Source organism: Mercenaria mercenaria, chromosome 8, assembly GCF_021730395.1.
Source record: "Mercenaria mercenaria strain notata chromosome 8, MADL_Memer_1, whole genome shotgun sequence".
In the NCBI taxonomy this organism is placed as follows: domain Eukaryota; kingdom Metazoa; phylum Mollusca; class Bivalvia; order Venerida; family Veneridae; genus Mercenaria; species Mercenaria mercenaria.
Genome location: NC_069368.1, coordinates 11,425,648 through 11,443,864, shown reverse-complemented (window position 1 = coordinate 11,443,864; position 18,217 = coordinate 11,425,648). Strand labels below are relative to the sequence as shown.

At 36.8% G+C, this 18,217-nt stretch overlaps 1 protein-coding gene across 6 annotated transcripts in view; it reads left to right on the top strand.

Moving 5' to 3' along the window:
- LOC123523048 (high affinity cAMP-specific and IBMX-insensitive 3',5'-cyclic phosphodiesterase 8B-like) overlaps positions 1-18,217 on the top strand; it is a 292,542-nt gene that overhangs the window by 262,262 nt on the left and 12,063 nt on the right. For 5 of the 6 annotated variants that reach the window (XM_053549385.1, XM_053549382.1, XM_053549383.1 and 2 more), the window contains 10 exons: positions 312-391; positions 4,600-4,770; positions 8,248-8,311; positions 8,914-9,055; positions 10,017-10,215; positions 11,110-11,240; positions 12,759-12,845; positions 13,234-13,372; positions 15,320-15,493; positions 16,818-16,947. In XM_053549385.1, the coding sequence (XP_053405360.1) occupies positions 312-391; positions 4,600-4,770; positions 8,248-8,311; positions 8,914-9,055; positions 10,017-10,215; positions 11,110-11,240; positions 12,759-12,845; positions 13,234-13,372; positions 15,320-15,493; positions 16,818-16,947 (1,317 nt within the window). The remainder of the gene's footprint in view (positions 1-311; positions 392-4,599; positions 4,771-8,247; positions 8,312-8,913; positions 9,056-10,016; positions 10,216-11,109; positions 11,241-12,758; positions 12,846-13,233; positions 13,373-15,319; positions 15,494-16,817; positions 16,948-18,217) is intronic. The other variant, XM_053549384.1, reaches the window with a different exon arrangement.

The window sequence follows — 18,217 nt, the reverse complement described above, 5'->3', positions numbered from 1 at the left end:
AAAACCAACATAGTGGGTATGCGACCAGCATGGATCCAGACCAGCCTGCGCATCCGCACAGTCTGGTCAGGATCCATGCTGTTCGCTAACAGTTTCTCCAATTCCAATAGGCTTTAAAAGCGAACAGCATGGAGCCTGACCAGACTGCGCGGATGCGCAGGCTGGTCTGGATCCATGCTGGTTGCATACCCACTATGTTGGTTTTCTCATGGCACGGCTCAAATAAGGTTGGCAAACATGAATGATGCAAGAATTTCAAGTTATTTATACAACTCCCAACATTAATAACGTTAAACTTGGTTTTCTCTCAGGTGGTATCCATGGTGTACCGCGGAGAAGGGAATCATTCGCTCGGATACACTCCATGACGATAGAAGCACCAATTACAAAGGTAAGTTTATTGACGTAATATACACCATTCCTTTGTGTCACTATTTTTTAAAGAAATGTATCAGAATTTTTAGTTTGCTCTTAGTAATCTTTCTCTTGGTCTGTCCGTCTGTCTTTCTGTCTTTCACTGAAAACCAGTGGTCATTTAGTCGCCTGCAGGTTTTTAGAAATATATGTTTGCACTGTGTCAATTTGTCCCAGTTTTGATTGATCAGAAGCTTTGCCATGTACATACTGAAATACTTTTGAAAAACAGTGTTAAACCCCCAAACAAATGAACAAATTGGAGGACAAATACTTTGTGACTTTGTGATTTTTCTTGTCTAGTCTGTAACTTATATATGCATGGAAGGGCTTTTGAATAATTTTGCACAAATTTTCACGATAATTATCAAAACTTGTTAAATCTAAGTCTCAGACCTTTAGCTAAAAGGTCAAGGTCAAACAAAAGAGGTAAAGAAAAAAAAAAAGGTGATTGTTCGTTTCCTATCATTAACTTTTTCTGCAAGTTTCTATATAGGAGTCACTTGTCTGAAAAAATTTGACAAGAAAAGCGTAAGACACAAAGTCATAGCTCAAAGGTCAAGGTCACACAGAGGTTAATAATTACGATGCCCAATTTTATGGATGACATATTGTTTTTGTACCCCAGGACAACAAAGTTGTAAGGGGGTGTATACTGGTTTCAGGTTGTCTGTCTGTCTGTCTGTCCGTCCGTCTGTCTGTCCGTGGACACAATCTTGTGCGCACCATCTCTCCTCATCCCATTGACACAATTTAATGAAACTTCACACAAGTGATCAGTAACAACAGTAGTTGTGCATGGGGCATGTTAGGTTCTTTCAGAAGAAAAAAATTGCAGAGTTATGGGACTTTTTTTTTTTTTACTATACTATATACATAGACACAATCTTGTGTGCACCATCTCTCCTCATCCGCTTGACACAAATTAATGAAACTTCACACAAGTGATCAGTAACAACAGTAGTTGTGCATGGGGCATGTTAGGTTCTTTCAGAAAAAAAAATTGCAGAGTTACGGGACTTTGTTTTTTGTTACTAAGCTATATACATAGAAACAATCTTGTGCGCACCATCCCTCCTCATCCCCTTGACACAGTTTAATGAAACTTCACACAAGTGATCAGTAACAACAGTAGTTGTGCATGGGGCATGTTAGGTTATTTCAACGACAAAAATTACAGTTATGGGACTTCGTTTCTTGTTAACATACTATGTACATACAGTCTGCATATGCAGTCTTGTGCGCGCCTAATCTTCCAAACCCTTGCACACAATTTAATGAAACTTCACACAAGTGATCAGTACCAACCCTAGTTGTGCATTGTGCATGTTACGTTCTTTTAGATTAATATTCTGCATAGTTATGGGACTTTGTTTTTTGTTACTATACTGTATACACAGTCTATATACATACAGTCCACATAATTATGCAATCTTGTGTGCGTCAAATTGCAATGTACTGTGTCAGTGCATGCGGGGTGGGGGGGGAGTGTACATTCATCACCTTTAGTGATAGCTCTAGTTTTTTTCAGTAAAATTTTTTTGCGGTGCCATGGGAAAACCAACATAGTGGCTTTGCGACCAGCATGGATCCAGACCAGCCTGCGCATCTCTAATTGCAATAGGCTTTGAAAGTGAACAGCATGGATCCTGACCAGACTGCGCGGATGTGCAGGCTGGTCTGGATCCATGCTGGTCGCAAAGCCACTATGTTAGTTTTCACATGGCGTAGCTCAATTATTTTATGTAGAATATTCAAGCCAAATGTTAAAAGTTATATTTAAGAAAAAAAAGACAATTGAAATTATTTCATACATTGCTACTCTTACTTGTGTTCATATATAACTTTAAATGAAATTTAATTCTGTATTCTAACATTTTTAGTTCACCTGAGCAATGCTCAGGTGAGTTTTTCTGATCGCTCGATGTCCGTCGTCTGTCGTCTGTCTGTCAACATTTAGCTTGTGTATGCGATAGAGGCTGTATTTTTCAATTAATCTTCATGAATATTGGTCAGAATGATAACCTTGATGAAATCTAGGCCGAGTTCGAAAATTGGTCATCTCGTTTCAAAAACTAGGTCACTAGGTCAAATCAAAGAAAAACCTTGTGTATGCGATAGAGGCTGTATTTTTCAATTAATCTTCATGAGTATTGGTCAGAATGATAACCTTGATGAAATCTAGGCCGAGTTCGAAGATGGGTCATCTCGGGTCAAAAACTAGGTCACTAGTTCAAATCAAAGAAAAACCTTGTGTATGCGATAGAGGCTGTATTTTTCAATTGATCTTCATGAATATTGGTCAGAATGATTGCCTTAATGAAATCTAGGCCGAGTTCGAAAATGGGTCATCTCGGGTCAAAAACTAGGTCACTAGTCAAATCAAAGAAAACCTTGTGTATGCGATAGAGGCTGTATTTTTCATTGAACTTATGAATATTGGTCAGAATGATTGCCTTGATGAAATCTAGCTGAGTCGAAAATGGGTCATCTGGGTCAAAAACTAGGTCACTAGGTCAAATCAAAGAAAAACCTTATGTATGCGATAAAGGCTGTATTTTTCAATTATTCTTCATGAATATTGGTCAGAATGATTGCCTTGATGATATCTAGGCCGAGTTCGAAAATGGGTCATCTTGGGTCAAAAACTAGGTCACTAGGTCAAATCAAAGAAAAACCTTGTGTATGCGATAGAGGCTGTATTTTTCAATTGATCTTCATGAATTTTGGTCAGAATGATTACCCTGATGAAATCTAGGCCGAGTTCGAAAATGGGTCATCTGGGGTCAAAAACTAGGTCACTAGGTCAAATCAAGGAAAAACCTTGTGTATGCAATAGAGGCTGTATTTTTCAATTGATCTTCATGAAATTTAGCCAGAATGATTACCTTGATAAAATCTAGGCCGAGTTCGAAAATGGGTCATCTGGGGTCAAAAACTAGGTCACTAGGTAAAATTAAAGAAAAATCTTGTGTATGCAATAGAGACTGTTTTTTTCAATTGATTTTTATGAAATTTGGTCAGGATGATTGCCTTAATGAAATCAAGGTGGAATTTGAATATGGGTCATCTGAGGTCAAAAACTAGGTCACTAGGTCAAATAAAAGAAAAAACTTGGGTATGTGATAGAGGCTGTATTTTTCAATTGATCTTCATGAATTTTGGTCAGAATGATTGCCTTGATAAAATCTAGGTCGAGTTTGAACATGGGTCATATAGGGTCAGAAACTAGGTCATATAGAAGAAAATGCTTGTTTTATCGCAAGAGACCAATTTTTTGGTCCAATCTTAATGAAAATTGGTCAGAATATTTGTTTCCATGAAATCACTAGTTCAAACATGTTTTACACTGTTATGGTGTGTGTCTTAGGTGAGCGACCTAGGGCTATCTTGGCCCTCTTGTTTTAGTTTAGACAATATTTTAGATCATATATAAGTTTAAATACTGATATTAACACTAGCTAGACTCTTTTATGTAATTTTAAAAACAATAGAAATTTCTCTTATAGGAGAGTTTGTCTCTCATATTTACTAGAGTAACATTTAGCATGAAATATTATAAGCTCTAGTTTTTTCTAAAATTTAGGAAATATCTTAGTACATGATTCCTTCCTTTTTGTCTAACAGTTTTTAAACTCAGACCTTGGTGTTAAGTTTTCATAATATGGCAGTTTAGATGAAAATCTTTTGACACAAGGTCATGATCCCTAACTCTTGTGTCAAGGTTACACATGATTACACAGGTTTTATTGAGCATTTTATTAGCACTGAGGTCAAGGCCATAAATATTAGGGACACACAAATCATTTTCTGTTCCTGTATTTATCAAGTATTTTTTTTCTGATTTAGTCTATTAGTTTCTATAAGGAAAGATGACCTGTCCAGAGTTTCCTTTAAAAACAGACTGGAACTTTGACAAAAATAAAAAAATTAGTGGACTGGTACCAGGACCAAAGAAAGAAAAGCAGACTGGTCCTGGAAAGAGACAGGATATATCCGATTTAGATTTTAGGCTTTTATTATACTTTGAAAACTGCCATACAAAATCTGGATAAATATTTCAGCTATGTTAAACCTGCTGGATAGGCTAGATTGTGTACATGCTTTACACTGTATATATATATATGCTAATACATGTACTTTCATACTAACAATGACTTCTTATGCCCTATGCTTTCATTTTAGGTTATAAACATTATTAACACAGCACAGGAAAATAGCCCATTCACTGTAGCTCAGGCCTTAGATAAAGTTTTAGAGATTTTACGTACCAGTGAGCTATATTCACCGTATTTTGCCCAAGAGTTCAAGGATGGGGATCCCATGACAAGTGATTATCTGGGCGGACTTGTTTCAGTAAGATACGCATGTTTTATTTATTTATACAACATGATTTTAATTGATTTTGTTTTAAAGTGTATTCTGCCAGATATGTTCAGCATTTAATAATATATTGATTTCACGATTTCTTTTTTGAGACACTGGTATTTGCAACAAATGAAATAACTGTTAATCTAGCAAATACCCTGTAGTTTTTCAGCGATGATCCAAATCGGTACAAATGCACCACAATGCAGCAGCCATTTTGTCTAACTCCGAATCCATCTTGTTTTTTTTTTCTTACAAAATATAGAATATATCAGGTTGTCACATGACATCTCTTGACCAATAGAATTGCCAGTATCTAGCAGGGAGAGATGTTTGAACATTATTTGAGCTTGATTTCTTTTGCAAGCATTTGAAATTTCAGAGCTGAACAGTAAGAGACAACATTGCTCATTTTATTGATTAACCCTTACCTTGCTAAATTTCTATAATGAACTTGTCCATCTTTCAATTTGGACAGCACCATTAACTGTGAAAAGGGGTGCATACCAAAAAGTTACTAACTGAATGGCGAACAGTGCAGATCTTGATCAGACTGCATGGATGTGCAGGCTGATCATGATCTACACTGGACGCAAAGGAAGAATCAGTCGTGTCCAGCATGATAAGGGTTAATTAATATTATTAATCCCCCGCCGTGGCGGAGGGATTATAGGAATGGTCTGCGTCCATCCTTCCGTCCGTCCGTCCTTCTGTTCTTCCGTCTTTCCGTCCTTCCGTCCGTAACAAAATCGTGTCCTTTCCATATCTCCTAAACCCCTTGAAGGATTTTCATGAAACTTGGGTCAAATGATCACCTCATCAAGACGATGTGCAGAATCCATGAGTCAGCCTTGTCGGTTCAAGGTCAAGGTCACAACATAAGGTCAAAGGTTTGAGCCTGCCATTTTGTGTCCGCTCTATATCTCCTAAACCCCTTGAAGGAATTTTATAAAACTTGGGTCAAATGATCACCTCATCAAGACGATGTGCAGAACCCATGAGTCAGCCATGCCATCTCAAGGTCAAGGTCACAACTCAAGGTCAAAGGTTTGAGCCTTCCATTTTGTGTCCGCTCTATATCTCTTAAACCCCTTGAAGGAATTTTATAAAACTTGGGTCAAATGATCACCTCATCAAGGCGATGTGCAGAACCCATGAGTCAGTCATGCCAGCTCAAGGTCAAGGTCACAACTTAGGGTCAAAGGTTTGAGCCTTCCATTTTGTGTCCGCTCTATATCTCCTAAACCCCTTGAAGGATTTTCATCAAACTTGGGTCAAATGATCACCTCATCAAGGCGATGTGCAGAACTTATGAGTCAGCCATGTCAGCTCAAGGTCAAGGTCATAACTGAAGGTCAAAGGTTTGAGCCTTCCATTTCGTGTCCGCTCCATATCTCCTTAACCCCTTGAAGGAATTTTATAAAACTTGGGTCAAATGATTACCTCATCAGAACGATGTGCAGAAATTATGAGTCAACCATGCCAGCTCAAGGTCAAGGTCACAACTAAGGGTCGAAGGTTTGAGCCTTCCATTTGGTGTCCACTCTGTATCTCCTTAACCCCTTGAAGGATTTTCATCAAACTTGGGTCAAATGATCACCTCATCAAGAACTCATGAGTCAGCCATGTCAGCTCAAGGTCAAGGTCACAACTGAAGGTCAAAGGTTTCAGCTCTGTATCTCCTAAACCCCTTGAAGGATTTTCATGAAACTTTGGTCAAATGATCACCTCATCAAGACGTTGTGCAGAATTCATGAGTCAGCCATGTCAGTTCAAGGTCAAGGTCACAGCTAAAATCAAAGGTTTTATCCTTTCACTATCCATAGCAGTGGCGGGGGATTTAGCTGTCATTCAGACTGCCTTGTTTTAATTATGAAATATGTGCAAAAGATGTCTCATTTTGAGTAAATTTGGTTAAAATGGTGGAGCCATTTTAATGATCAGTTTTATAAGGTTTAATTTTTTTGCAGTGTAAAGACAGTTCTCTGTCAAAGGTCTTTGAAGATGACATGGCTATGTGTTTGGATAAAACAGTTCCTAGCCATTTACTGTTTATAACTCCCTTTATCTGACTTTAAAATCATTTATCAGAAATTCAATGATATTTTTATTTTAAAGGCACTGACCTCCAGATTTGGCTAAAAATAATCTTTCTTTCAAATTGAAGTTTGGTCATATTATGAACATTAGAATATGAGTTTTTGTTTCTAAAATATTTTAAAAATTCCAAATCAAGAAAAAAAGATGACCATGTCGGGTTTCGAACCCGGACCGCCACGGCAATAAAGACATTTTCCCATTGTCATAACCAATAGCTGTATAACGGAAGTAGTGACTTAAAACTTCAAAATATAGATATTTATAATCAAGACAGTTTACCTTGAGTAAAGCGTTACAAACGCTTTTCGATTGTCATCGTAAAAAGTAGTAAAAACAGCAAATTCTCATGTGTTTCCGTAACATATAGTTTGTCAGTAATTAAGTTTTAAAGTCTTCTTATGAAATATAGCATTTATTTCCAGATATCTTTAAAAACAAAAAAATTGTTGTTGAACGATCTGGAGGCCAGTCCCTTTAAGCACTTTGAAATAGTACACATGGTACTGTACAATATTACATATTTCATACAAATCAAATATTTAAAATAAAAAAGTGGAAAACCACAGGTCGCCCAACACAACATAAACGAAAATGTTGCAGGCTCAGTTTGATTGAGCCTGTTCATGGACGGTAGTGGAAATGCAGCCCAGGTTGAACAGAACTCAACATTAACCATATCCCATGACTGGCTTTTCACTTTTGGAACACATTTAGCTAGCTGATAGTAAAATTAACTCCGGGTTTAACCTGTTTTGGTAGAATTGTAACATTAGTTCTTACATTTAAACTCCATTATATAATCATTCTTCTTGAAGATTCTTTTACTAGCTTTTTTAATCTGTATTGAAGTGAATATCTTAACATTTTTTTTTACACAAAAAAATTATTACTTGTCAAATTAGAGTGATGTGTACAGTCGGATACTAATTAATGTCTCAAAGTGAACATTAGTTAAAATCTTAATAATTTGTGCATGTTGTTTTTCTAGTATTATTTTGTTCTAAGATGAAATGCAGAAGACGTAACATGAAAAGGTCAAGGTCACATTGAACAATATTGACCAGACACAATACAGTGTTGAGCTGTTGCATAAAAAGTATAGATTAATATGGTGTTTAAACATTTTCAGAGAATTTATTTGATATTTTTCAAGAACAAACACTTCATTTAGACAACACATGTATATCATTATTGCATGGTCAATGGATGTGGTCATATAATGTACCTCTCTTACTTCATCTTGAAATGATCTTCCCAATGATGCGAGTATCTATTCAGCTTAGAAAATATCACCATGAAAGTTTATTACCCTGTAAATTGTATAGGTTGTTTATTAAATTGTACAAAATATGAATATTTTTGTAGCAAGATGTGAAGCGACATCTAAGGGAAGGAGATCAGGCCCATGCTATGACTCACAGACCTTCAGGTAAATTGTGTTAATACCATATTCTCAACAGCACTTCTAGAAATCTAGTCATTTAATTAATGTACCAGTGAGCGAGTTCAGCTTGCAGACTCCAGTAGCTGCTAATCATACCTCCTGCAAAGAAGAGTTGAACTGTACTAACCTTGCTGTAAGGCAGGGTTTACTGGTTCCCAGCTTGTAATGGTCAGTGGCAAAAGCAATTTTACTTATTGCCAGGGCACGGGCTGTGTGTGGTTGGTTACTTTATAGGTGCGAGTGTAATTATATAAGCAAGACAGCCTATTCTACTCTAGAGTTTTTAAGTTGAACATGAGGAGTGTGACTTGCCAGATGGTGCACTTTCAAACCCCATTATAGGTAGGGCAATGTCTTCTATATCATTAAATGGCAAGAAGAATTTGCTACATGTTTCTTTGGCAGTTACTGAGCAGAAATATTCTTTTTCTGGGCTGTTATTTTTATGAAGGTATTTGCTCAGGTAATTGAACTGAAAGAAAAGAAAGTACATTTGTACCAAAACTGGAATGTTGTGATAACCTGAAATATTGATTATAGAAATGCAGAAAGTTGGTATAACAATATTTTGTTGTTTTTTTCTTCAGTACATCAAGCCCAGTCCCACCTGCCGAATCAGCCATCGATGTTTTCCAGCAAACTTATACCTGATAATATTAGAGCTCTACTGGTAAAAGAAGCAGACTGGGACTTCGATATTATAGAACTTGAAAGAGTAACGCACAAACGGTAAAGTTGCTACAGAATAATTCCAGTTTTGAAGAAATTAGAGATGTCGTACATAAATGTTTCAGTGTGAAAAGAGAATTATTGTCTGAAAGAAATTGAAAGTGTCTTAAAAGGCTTAAGAGTGTCTTCAGTAAAACTAATGGCAAATAGTATAATGGCAAACAACAGTAAATTAATTTTTCAGAATTAAATTTTACTGGTGCAGGGTTTAACCTACCATATTGACTAGACCCGTCAAGGAAGAACTTTGACTACACATTTCTTAAAATGATATAACTGAGTAATATTAAAGGAATTTGCCTCCGCGACCCAGAGTAATAGGCCACTGACTTTGAATTACTAACCCCTCACCTGTATGGTTCAAAACCTGCAAAGATCTGCATATGAGGACACCATTCAGCTGGCATGCAAAAGGGGCAGTATTTCTACCTTTAATGATGCCGATTGGTGCCATAAATGATGTTCGCATGGGAGGCCTGAAGTCCTCTTCTGCTGTTAAAAGCTGGAAAGTTGCCCTAGTACTTGAGCTTTGACTGTGTGACTAAAAACAAACAAAAAAAAACTGAATTCCAGGAAGCAAGTGTGGAATGTAGGTGAAAATTATATTTTTTCACAATTGGTCTAAAATAACTATTTTCAAATTGTGATTTGATTAAGATTTGAGCCGTGCCATGGGAAAACCAACATAGTGGGTTTGCGACCAGCATGGATCCAGACCAGCCTGCGCATCCGCGCAGTCTGGTCAGGATCCATGCTGTTCGCTTTCAAAGCCTATTGGAATTAGAGAGACTGTTAGCGAACAGCATGGATCCTGACCAGACTGCGTGGATGCGCAGGCTGGTCTGGATCCATGCTGGTCGCAAACCCACTATGTTGGTTTTCTTATGGCGCGGCTCATTTAGTGTTTTTTTTCTTCAGTTGATAAGAAACTACTGAAACTGAGATTTTTTATCTATTCCAGACCTTTGCTTTACCTTGGTTTACGTACGATGGCACGGTTTGACGTATGCGGTTTCCTCAACATACCAGAGACATGTCTTGCAAACTGGTTGCAGGTTATCGAAGCAAATTATCACTCAAGAAATACATACCATAACTCCACCCATGCGGCGGATGTACTCAACAGTACTGCTTACTTTCTAGAAAAGGGAAAATGCAAGGTAACCCAGTGCAAGACGGTCTTGATAAAATTACGTTAAAACGAAAAAGAAGTTCCATTGAGAAAACAATGTCTAGTAAAAGTCAGAGTATAAAAGGGATTCTTACCAGTTGTGTACTTCTGGCATATTTTAACAGAAAATTGGCTGTAACTGGACAACATATTAACTGTAAGATACTTTATATAAAAGAAATGTTTGCTTGAACAATTCATTTTGAATACGCTTGTCAACTTAACCAGATACAGACTAATGAAAATTTCTGTATGTATTTATAACATGAGAAGGGGAATATAAATATATTGGAGGAATAACAGCTTTTCTGCTCTGTATAAACAACAAAACAATAATTTTGTCATCTCACCTGTGCATGAAGTTTTAGAATCGTTGGATGCCCGTCTTTTGTCCATTACTTCTATTAAAGAAGATCTTCTAAAACACCAAGTCAGTGTTAAACTGTACAAGAATGTTCCTTGCATTGTCACTTTTCAGATTCCTTCAAACAATGGAGAGTTCTGGTTGCCATGGTAACCAAAAGGAAAAACTTCAAAAATAATTTCTCAGAAACTGCTTGCACAATTTTGAAATGATTTCACAGCAATGTTCCCCGGATCATCATCTACAAAATTTCTTCAAGTCCTTAAGAAATATTATTCTTATTTTTTTAGTAATATTTGAAACAAATAAATGAATTAAAGCCTCAAGAAAGCAGCATGTTATCAAAAGCCAGATTGGAATTTTATATGTTCAGGTAGAAGCTATATGGATGTGAATTTACATAGGCTCTGACCTTGTTGGAAAGGAAGTACCTGCCTTTGAAGGTGGGCAAGGTGGGGAGGGGAAGAGGAATTTACTTTTGAGAGGTTTTGTTAATAGAAGTGATACCATATTTTACAGGCTATATTTGATCCAATTGACGAAGTCGCCGCCCTAATTGCTGCTGCTGTTCACGACCTTGATCATCCGGGTAAAAGTAACGCATTTCTCATCAACTCTAAACATGAACTCTCCATATTGTATAATGACATGTAAGTATTGCTTGATATATTTTCTCTATTTTAGGGGCCTCTGTGACCAAGTCATTAGGTCCCTGACAGTGCATCACCTGCTTATCGTCTCTGTTAGTTTGAGCCCTGCTTATATTTTTGTTTTATGAAGCCATGCAATTGGTTTGCAGAAGGATGGTAGTCCTACCCAGATACCATCTGCCCAAAATAATGTCAGAGGTAGAATATAGGGTCCTCTTCAATACTATATAAGCTGTAAAGGTTCCATGTGATCTGCATTGTTTCAGTGTGGATAAAAAAACAACAGAACAAAACAAGCTTTTCTATTTTAGCATCAAAGATACTTTATTGGCCAATTACTACTACCTGAATAAAGATGAATTAAGAAGCTATCAGGCAGTGCAGTCTTGATTTTTCTATTATTTTCTTATTTTCCCATCATCCTTTAAGTGATAATGCTATATTCTAAAGGTTTTTCAAATAAAATTCAAAGTATGGATTCTTTATTCTGATATATATAATACTAGAACTTAAGATAACTTTTACTCCACAGTAGGTTGGCATGATTATATACCCTGTGCTATCCCAGCAATATGATAATATCGTATAATATATATATTTAATAGCTCCCATGATGAGTTTCACTGTATCATACATGTATTTCAGTGCTGTGTTAGAAAGTCATCATGCTGCCCTCACATTCAGATTGTATTGTACATGTATTTCAGTGCTGTGTAAGAAAGTCATCATGCTGCCCTCACATTCAGATTGTATTAATACATATATTTCAGTGCTGTGTTAGAAAGTCATCATGCTGCCCTTGCATTCAGATTGTATTGTACATGTATTTCAGTGCTGTGTTAGAAAGTCGTCATGCTGCCCTCCCATTCAGATTGTATTGTACATGTATTTCAGTGCTGTGTTAGAAAGTCACCATGCTGCCCTCGCATTCAGATTGTATTGTACATGTATTTCAGTGCTGTGTTAGAAAGTCATCATGCTGCTCTCGCATTCAGATTGTATTGTACATGTATTTCAGTGCTGTGTTAGAAAGTCATCATGCTGCTCTCGCATTCAGATTGTATTAATACATGTATTTCAGTGCTGCGTTAGAAAGTCATCATGCTGCCCTCGCATTCAGATTGTATTAATACATGTATTTCAGTGCTGCGTTAGAAAGTCATCATGCTGCCCTCACATTCAGATTGTATTAATACATGTATTTCAGTGCTGTGTTAGAAAGTCATCATGCTGCCCTCACCTTCAGATTGTATTAATACATGTATTTCAGTGCTGTGTTAGAAAGTCATCATGCTGCCCTCACATTCAGATTGTATTGTACATGTATTTCAGTGCTGTGTTAGAAAGTCATCATACTGCTTTGCATTCAGATTGTATTAATACATGTATTTCAGTGCTGTGTTAGAAAGTCATCATGCTGCCCTCACATTCAGATTGTATTGTACATGTATTTCAGTGCTGTGTTAGAAAGTCATCATACTGCTCTCACATTCAGACTGTATTGTACATGTATTTCAGTGCTGTGTTAGAAAGTCATCATGCTGCCCTCACATTCAGATTGACCGCCCAAGATCCTGCAATCAACATATTCAAAAATCTAGACAGGTATGTCAGTTACACCCCCACCAGACAAATTGGGGATGTGGAATTCTAGAGGAATTACCTTTCTGTCAGTCCGTCTGTATGTCTGTCCTGATATGGTGTCTTATCTATTTCTGCAAACATTTCATAAATTAATTTCATATTCTTTCTACACCATTTTGCAATGACCTGTTATAATGTTCAGTGTCTTATCTGTTTCTGCAAACATTTCATATATTAATTTCATATTCTTCCTACACCATTTTGCAATGATCTGTTATAAAATTCCCCACAGAAATTACAGCACAATATGACCTAATATTGCTATGCCATCTCGGTTGAAAGTAAAATTCTTAGGAAACCTTAAGGGCCAGTTTCTGTGTGCTATATTGTTGTTCATTATATATTTTAGGGAAACGTTCCGTGTGATGAGACAGGCCATCATAGACATGGTACTTGCTACAGAAATGATGAAACATTTTGAGCATCTGAACAAATTTGTCAATGGTATTAACAAGCTCACCCAGAAAGCTGAGGAATCCTCATCAATGGTAATTTCTCCCCAGCTTAACCCTTACCCTGCTAAATGTCTATAATGAACTTATCCATCTTTTAATTTGGACAGTACCATTATCTGTTTAAAGAGGTGCTTACCAAAAAGATGATGACTGAATAGCGAACAGTGCAGATTGTGATCAGACTGCACAGATGTGCAGGCTGATCATGATCTACACTTGTGGCAAGGCAGAATCAGTCGTGTCCAGCATGATAAGGGTTAAGAATTTCAGAAAAATTGTTTTAGCCATCTTACATTTTTGACTCATTTTACAACCGCACACCTTTTAGTCTATTTGTTAGAGACACAAAAAAACAAATGTTTAGACTTTTCTTAACATGTAAATTAAATTTTGATTTTATTTACACAAAAATAAGTAAATAAACATACAATAACAAATTGTTTTGTGAAAGTTAGACAGAAAATTAAAATTTTGGGGCATATTTTGAAAAAATCAAGTACATATATCTACACTTTTGTGTCCTACTTAATGAAATTTTGTTCATTCAGGCTACTAGCACACATTTCCGCTTAGTATTATAAAAGCCCTCATTCAGAATTGTTTTACCTCAACAGGATCAAATCACAAAGTTCGTCACAGAATAATTAGCATATGTCACTTTCAAAAATGCATTTTGAAACAAATGCTTAAGATATCACTAATAAACCACAAAAATGTGAGTGAGTTAAAGTAAATAAATGCAATATATGTATATATTTACTATTTTGTACTTTATATCTTTTTCAAAACGGGTTGAGGTTTTAAGATAAACAAAATTATGTGATTACATTATTCAATTTTGCTGCAACTGTGACATGACAGTGGTCTTAAAATTATATGTAAAATTTTGCATTCCAAATGGTGTTGGCAAAAAGCTAAGAAGGGTTGATAAGTGTATATAGTTCTTTTTGATGTAGTAGGTATATTTAGTTCAAAATAATTTGGCTAATTATGCACTCTGTACTTATAAATGATTCATTAATTTATTTGATACCTTGTTTTTACATGTTGTTATTTCAATTGATACCTATATATCCTGTCAGCTAAGATTCAGGTTCTAAATTTGAAGTTATCTTTTGGAAATATTAGATATATAGGTTATAGTTGATATGCAAAATAATGTAAAATTGAATTTTCATTCTCCTATCAATAATATTATCTTTCAAATTCAAGTGTTTTATAATTTTAAAATGCTATTTTCGGAAGATGCAAAAAAATCTTGAAAATACAAATCCAGTGTGCCTTAAAAGTCATATTTACATCTGTTTTTGTTTGAGCTACATATTAATATTTTGTATCATTGAATGAGTGCCAGAGGTATGACAACTTACCATTTTTCTGTCTGTCCTATATAATTATTAGATTTTAAGGGAAATTATATGAGCAGACGCAGTTAGTACAAAATATCAAGCACGGGAGAGTCAGTCTCTTGATTAGAATTTGATACCCAAACTAGGAGAATATGTTTTATGGTAATTTGAAAGGAGATAAGTCAGATGCCATTCATCCTTCACCTTTGTTTCAAGTCGGTACATTCCAGTTATATGCGGAGAACGAGTGAACTGGTTTGCAGTCCAGGAACTCTTTTATATGGTTGAAATACTGAATGGCAACAAACCCAAGTCAGTGTAAAAAGAAGAGAGATTTTGGTTTGCAGCGGCAAGATCTATAGGCAAAGTATGGGACCTATCGCATCATACTCTTGTGTTTGAAGCAGGATTGAAGCAAGGCAGTGGAGGGAAACTTTACCAATTTATTTGTTGTTTCACAAGGAATGAATACAGAATAGCATACAATTAATACATACTCGTTAAGAATACAGAATTATAAAAAAAATCTACATGGTGCAGAAGCAAATGTTTTTTTTTTCCAATGCAGGGTATGGTATGCCTTGATCAAAATGTCAATTGTTTGATTATTATAAAGTTTTGTTATTTCTAGAGTGGTACAGGATCTCCAGACAGTGCAACCCTGATCAGTCAGCTTTCAACTTCAGAGAACAAGATGTTGATACGACGCATGCTCATCAAGTGTGCCGATGTATCAAATCCGTGTCGACCGGTGAACCTCTGTATGGAATGGGCTAAACGAATAGCAGAGGAATACTGTCAACAGGTAGTTATAAGAAATTCCAAAATTAATGGCTATATTAAATTGGTTTTAAGACTAACCTTGGAATGGTGTGATTTACATTTCCTTGTAATATACCTCTTTTCTTAGGAAAATATAGACAGCCATGTATATGTTAAACATTCAAGTGTATTTATAACAAAATGGTACTTTTAATGAACACTTGTAACTGCTGCTTAGTCCTTCTGTTTACAGCTTGTTTTCTCTTACTTTTGCATTTAATTTTTATGCCCCCAAAGGGAGGCATATAGTTTTTGAACGGTCTGTCAGTCTGTCCACAATTTTCGTGTCCGGTCCATATCTTTGTCATCGATGGATGGATTTTCAAATAACTTGGCATGAATGTGTACCACAGTAAGACGACGTGTCGCGCGCAAGACCCAGGTCCGTAGCTCAAAGGTCAAGGTCACACTTAGACGTTAAAGGATAGTGCATTGATGGGCGTGTCCGGTCCATATCTTTGTCATCCATGGATGGATTTTCAAATAACATGGCATGAATGTGTACCACAGTAAGACGACTTGTCGCGTGCAAGACCCAGGTCCGTAGCTCAAAGGTCAAGGTCACACTTAGACGTTAAAGAATAGTGCATTGATGGGCGTGTCCGGTCCATATCTTTGTCATCGATGGATGGATTTTCAAATAACTTGGCATGAATGTGTACCACAGTAAGACGACGTGTCACGTGCAAGACCCAGGTCCGTAGCTCAAAGGTCAAGGTCACACTTAGACGTTAAAGGTCATATTTCATGATAGTGCATTGATGGGCGTGTCCGCTCCATATCTTTGTCATTCATGCATGGATTTTAAAATAACTACGCATGAATGTGTGGCACAGTAAGACGACGTATCGCGCCCAAGACCCAGCTTCGTAGGTCAAAGGTCCTAAACTCTAACATCGGCCATAACTATTCATTCAAAGTGCCATCGGGGGCATGTGTCATCCTATGGAGACAGCTCTTGTTTATCTGATTTTTATACCATTTATGTGATAGACTTCTGAAAAGGTAAGGAGGTATGCAAACCGCAGCTGTTGGAAAAGAAAGTGCTCTAATGTTGAAACACAATGCAGGCTTTCCATTGGCAACTTCCCGTTTAATGCATGTTATAAGTTTGACAACCCGATATATGGAAGGAATCTAAGCCATTGTGACTTTGCAAATGTTAGCTTTATGCATCAAAAGACTAAGGAATTGGAATGTCAAAAGTGCTCAAAGAAAACGCACTATAAACATGAAGATTTATTGCTGAAACTATATTTTAGAAAATGTGATTTAACAGTATAAAGCTATTTTTTTTTTATTTCCAGACAGATGAGGAGAAGCAGTTAGGCCTACCAGTGGTGATGCCAGTATTTGACAGGAAAACGTGCAGTCTACCAAAGTCACAAACAAGCTTTATAGATTTTTTCATTAATGACATGTTTGATGCATGGGACTGTAAGTTTTAGTTTCTCTTTTTTACTATCCCTTTTCATGGCCTTTGATCAGTAAAGTAATACCTGTTGTTTCTTCAGGTCATTGAGTCAAAGGTCAGTAAAAATAACACTTTAGTCTACTGCCTTCAAACTTTATTGGTTTATTTGTCTGTCGTCAATAGATGACTTCTAGTGTTTTGGAGGTCAGCTAAGGTCAAAGTTAAATTCACAATTAACCTTGAGACTGAAAACGGTTTCAGCTCGATAATTAAGAATGCTTTGCCATACAGTCTACACAAACTTCAAAATATGATTTTCAGTGGATGACTATTACTGTATTTTTGAGCCAGTAGGTCAAAGGACGGCATTTTACAGAGAGTTCTTTTTTATGGAAAAGAATCTCATTTATTTTATGGTAGCAGGCTACTGTACAGATATGAATATGTTATTTTTTTTGCCCCGAAGGGAGGCATATTAGTTTTCAACTGTCCGTTTGTTTGTTCGTTCGTCACAACGTTAACTTTTTGCATGAAGGCCAACGTTAACTTCAGCATGAAGGCCAACGTTAACTTCAGCATGAAAGCACTTTACTCGCGAACCACTGCACTCAGGACCTTCAAACTTCACGTGCTGATAGTACTTATTGAGTACACAACCCCTACTGACTTTGGGGTCACCAGGTCAAAGGTCAATGTCACAGGGGCCAATGTTAACTTTTTGCATGAAGGCACTTTACTCACAAATGACTGCACCATGGACCTTTAAACTTCACGTGCTGATAGTACTTATTGAGTTCATGACCTCTTCCGACATTTGCGTCACCAGGTCAAAGTTTAAGGTCACAGGGGCCAATGTTAACTTTTTGCATGAAGGCACTTTACTTGCGAACCACTGCACCCAGGACCTTTAAACTTTACCTGCTGATAGTACTTATTGAGTACACAACCCCTACTGACATTGGAATCACCAGGTCAAAGGTCAAGGTCACAGGGGCCAATGTTAACTTTTTGCATGAAGGCACTTTACCTGCAAACCACTGCACCCAGGACCTTTAACTTCACATGCTGATAGTACTTATTGAGTACACAACCCCTACTGACTTTAGGGTCACCAGGTCAAAGGTCAAGGTCACAAAGGCCAATGTTAACTTTTTGCATGAAGGCACTTTACTCGCAAACCACTGCACCCAGGACCTTCAAATTTCACATGCTGATAGTACTTATTGAGTACATGACCCCTACTGACTGGGGTCACCAGGTCAAAGGTCAAGGTCACAGGGGCCAATGTTAACT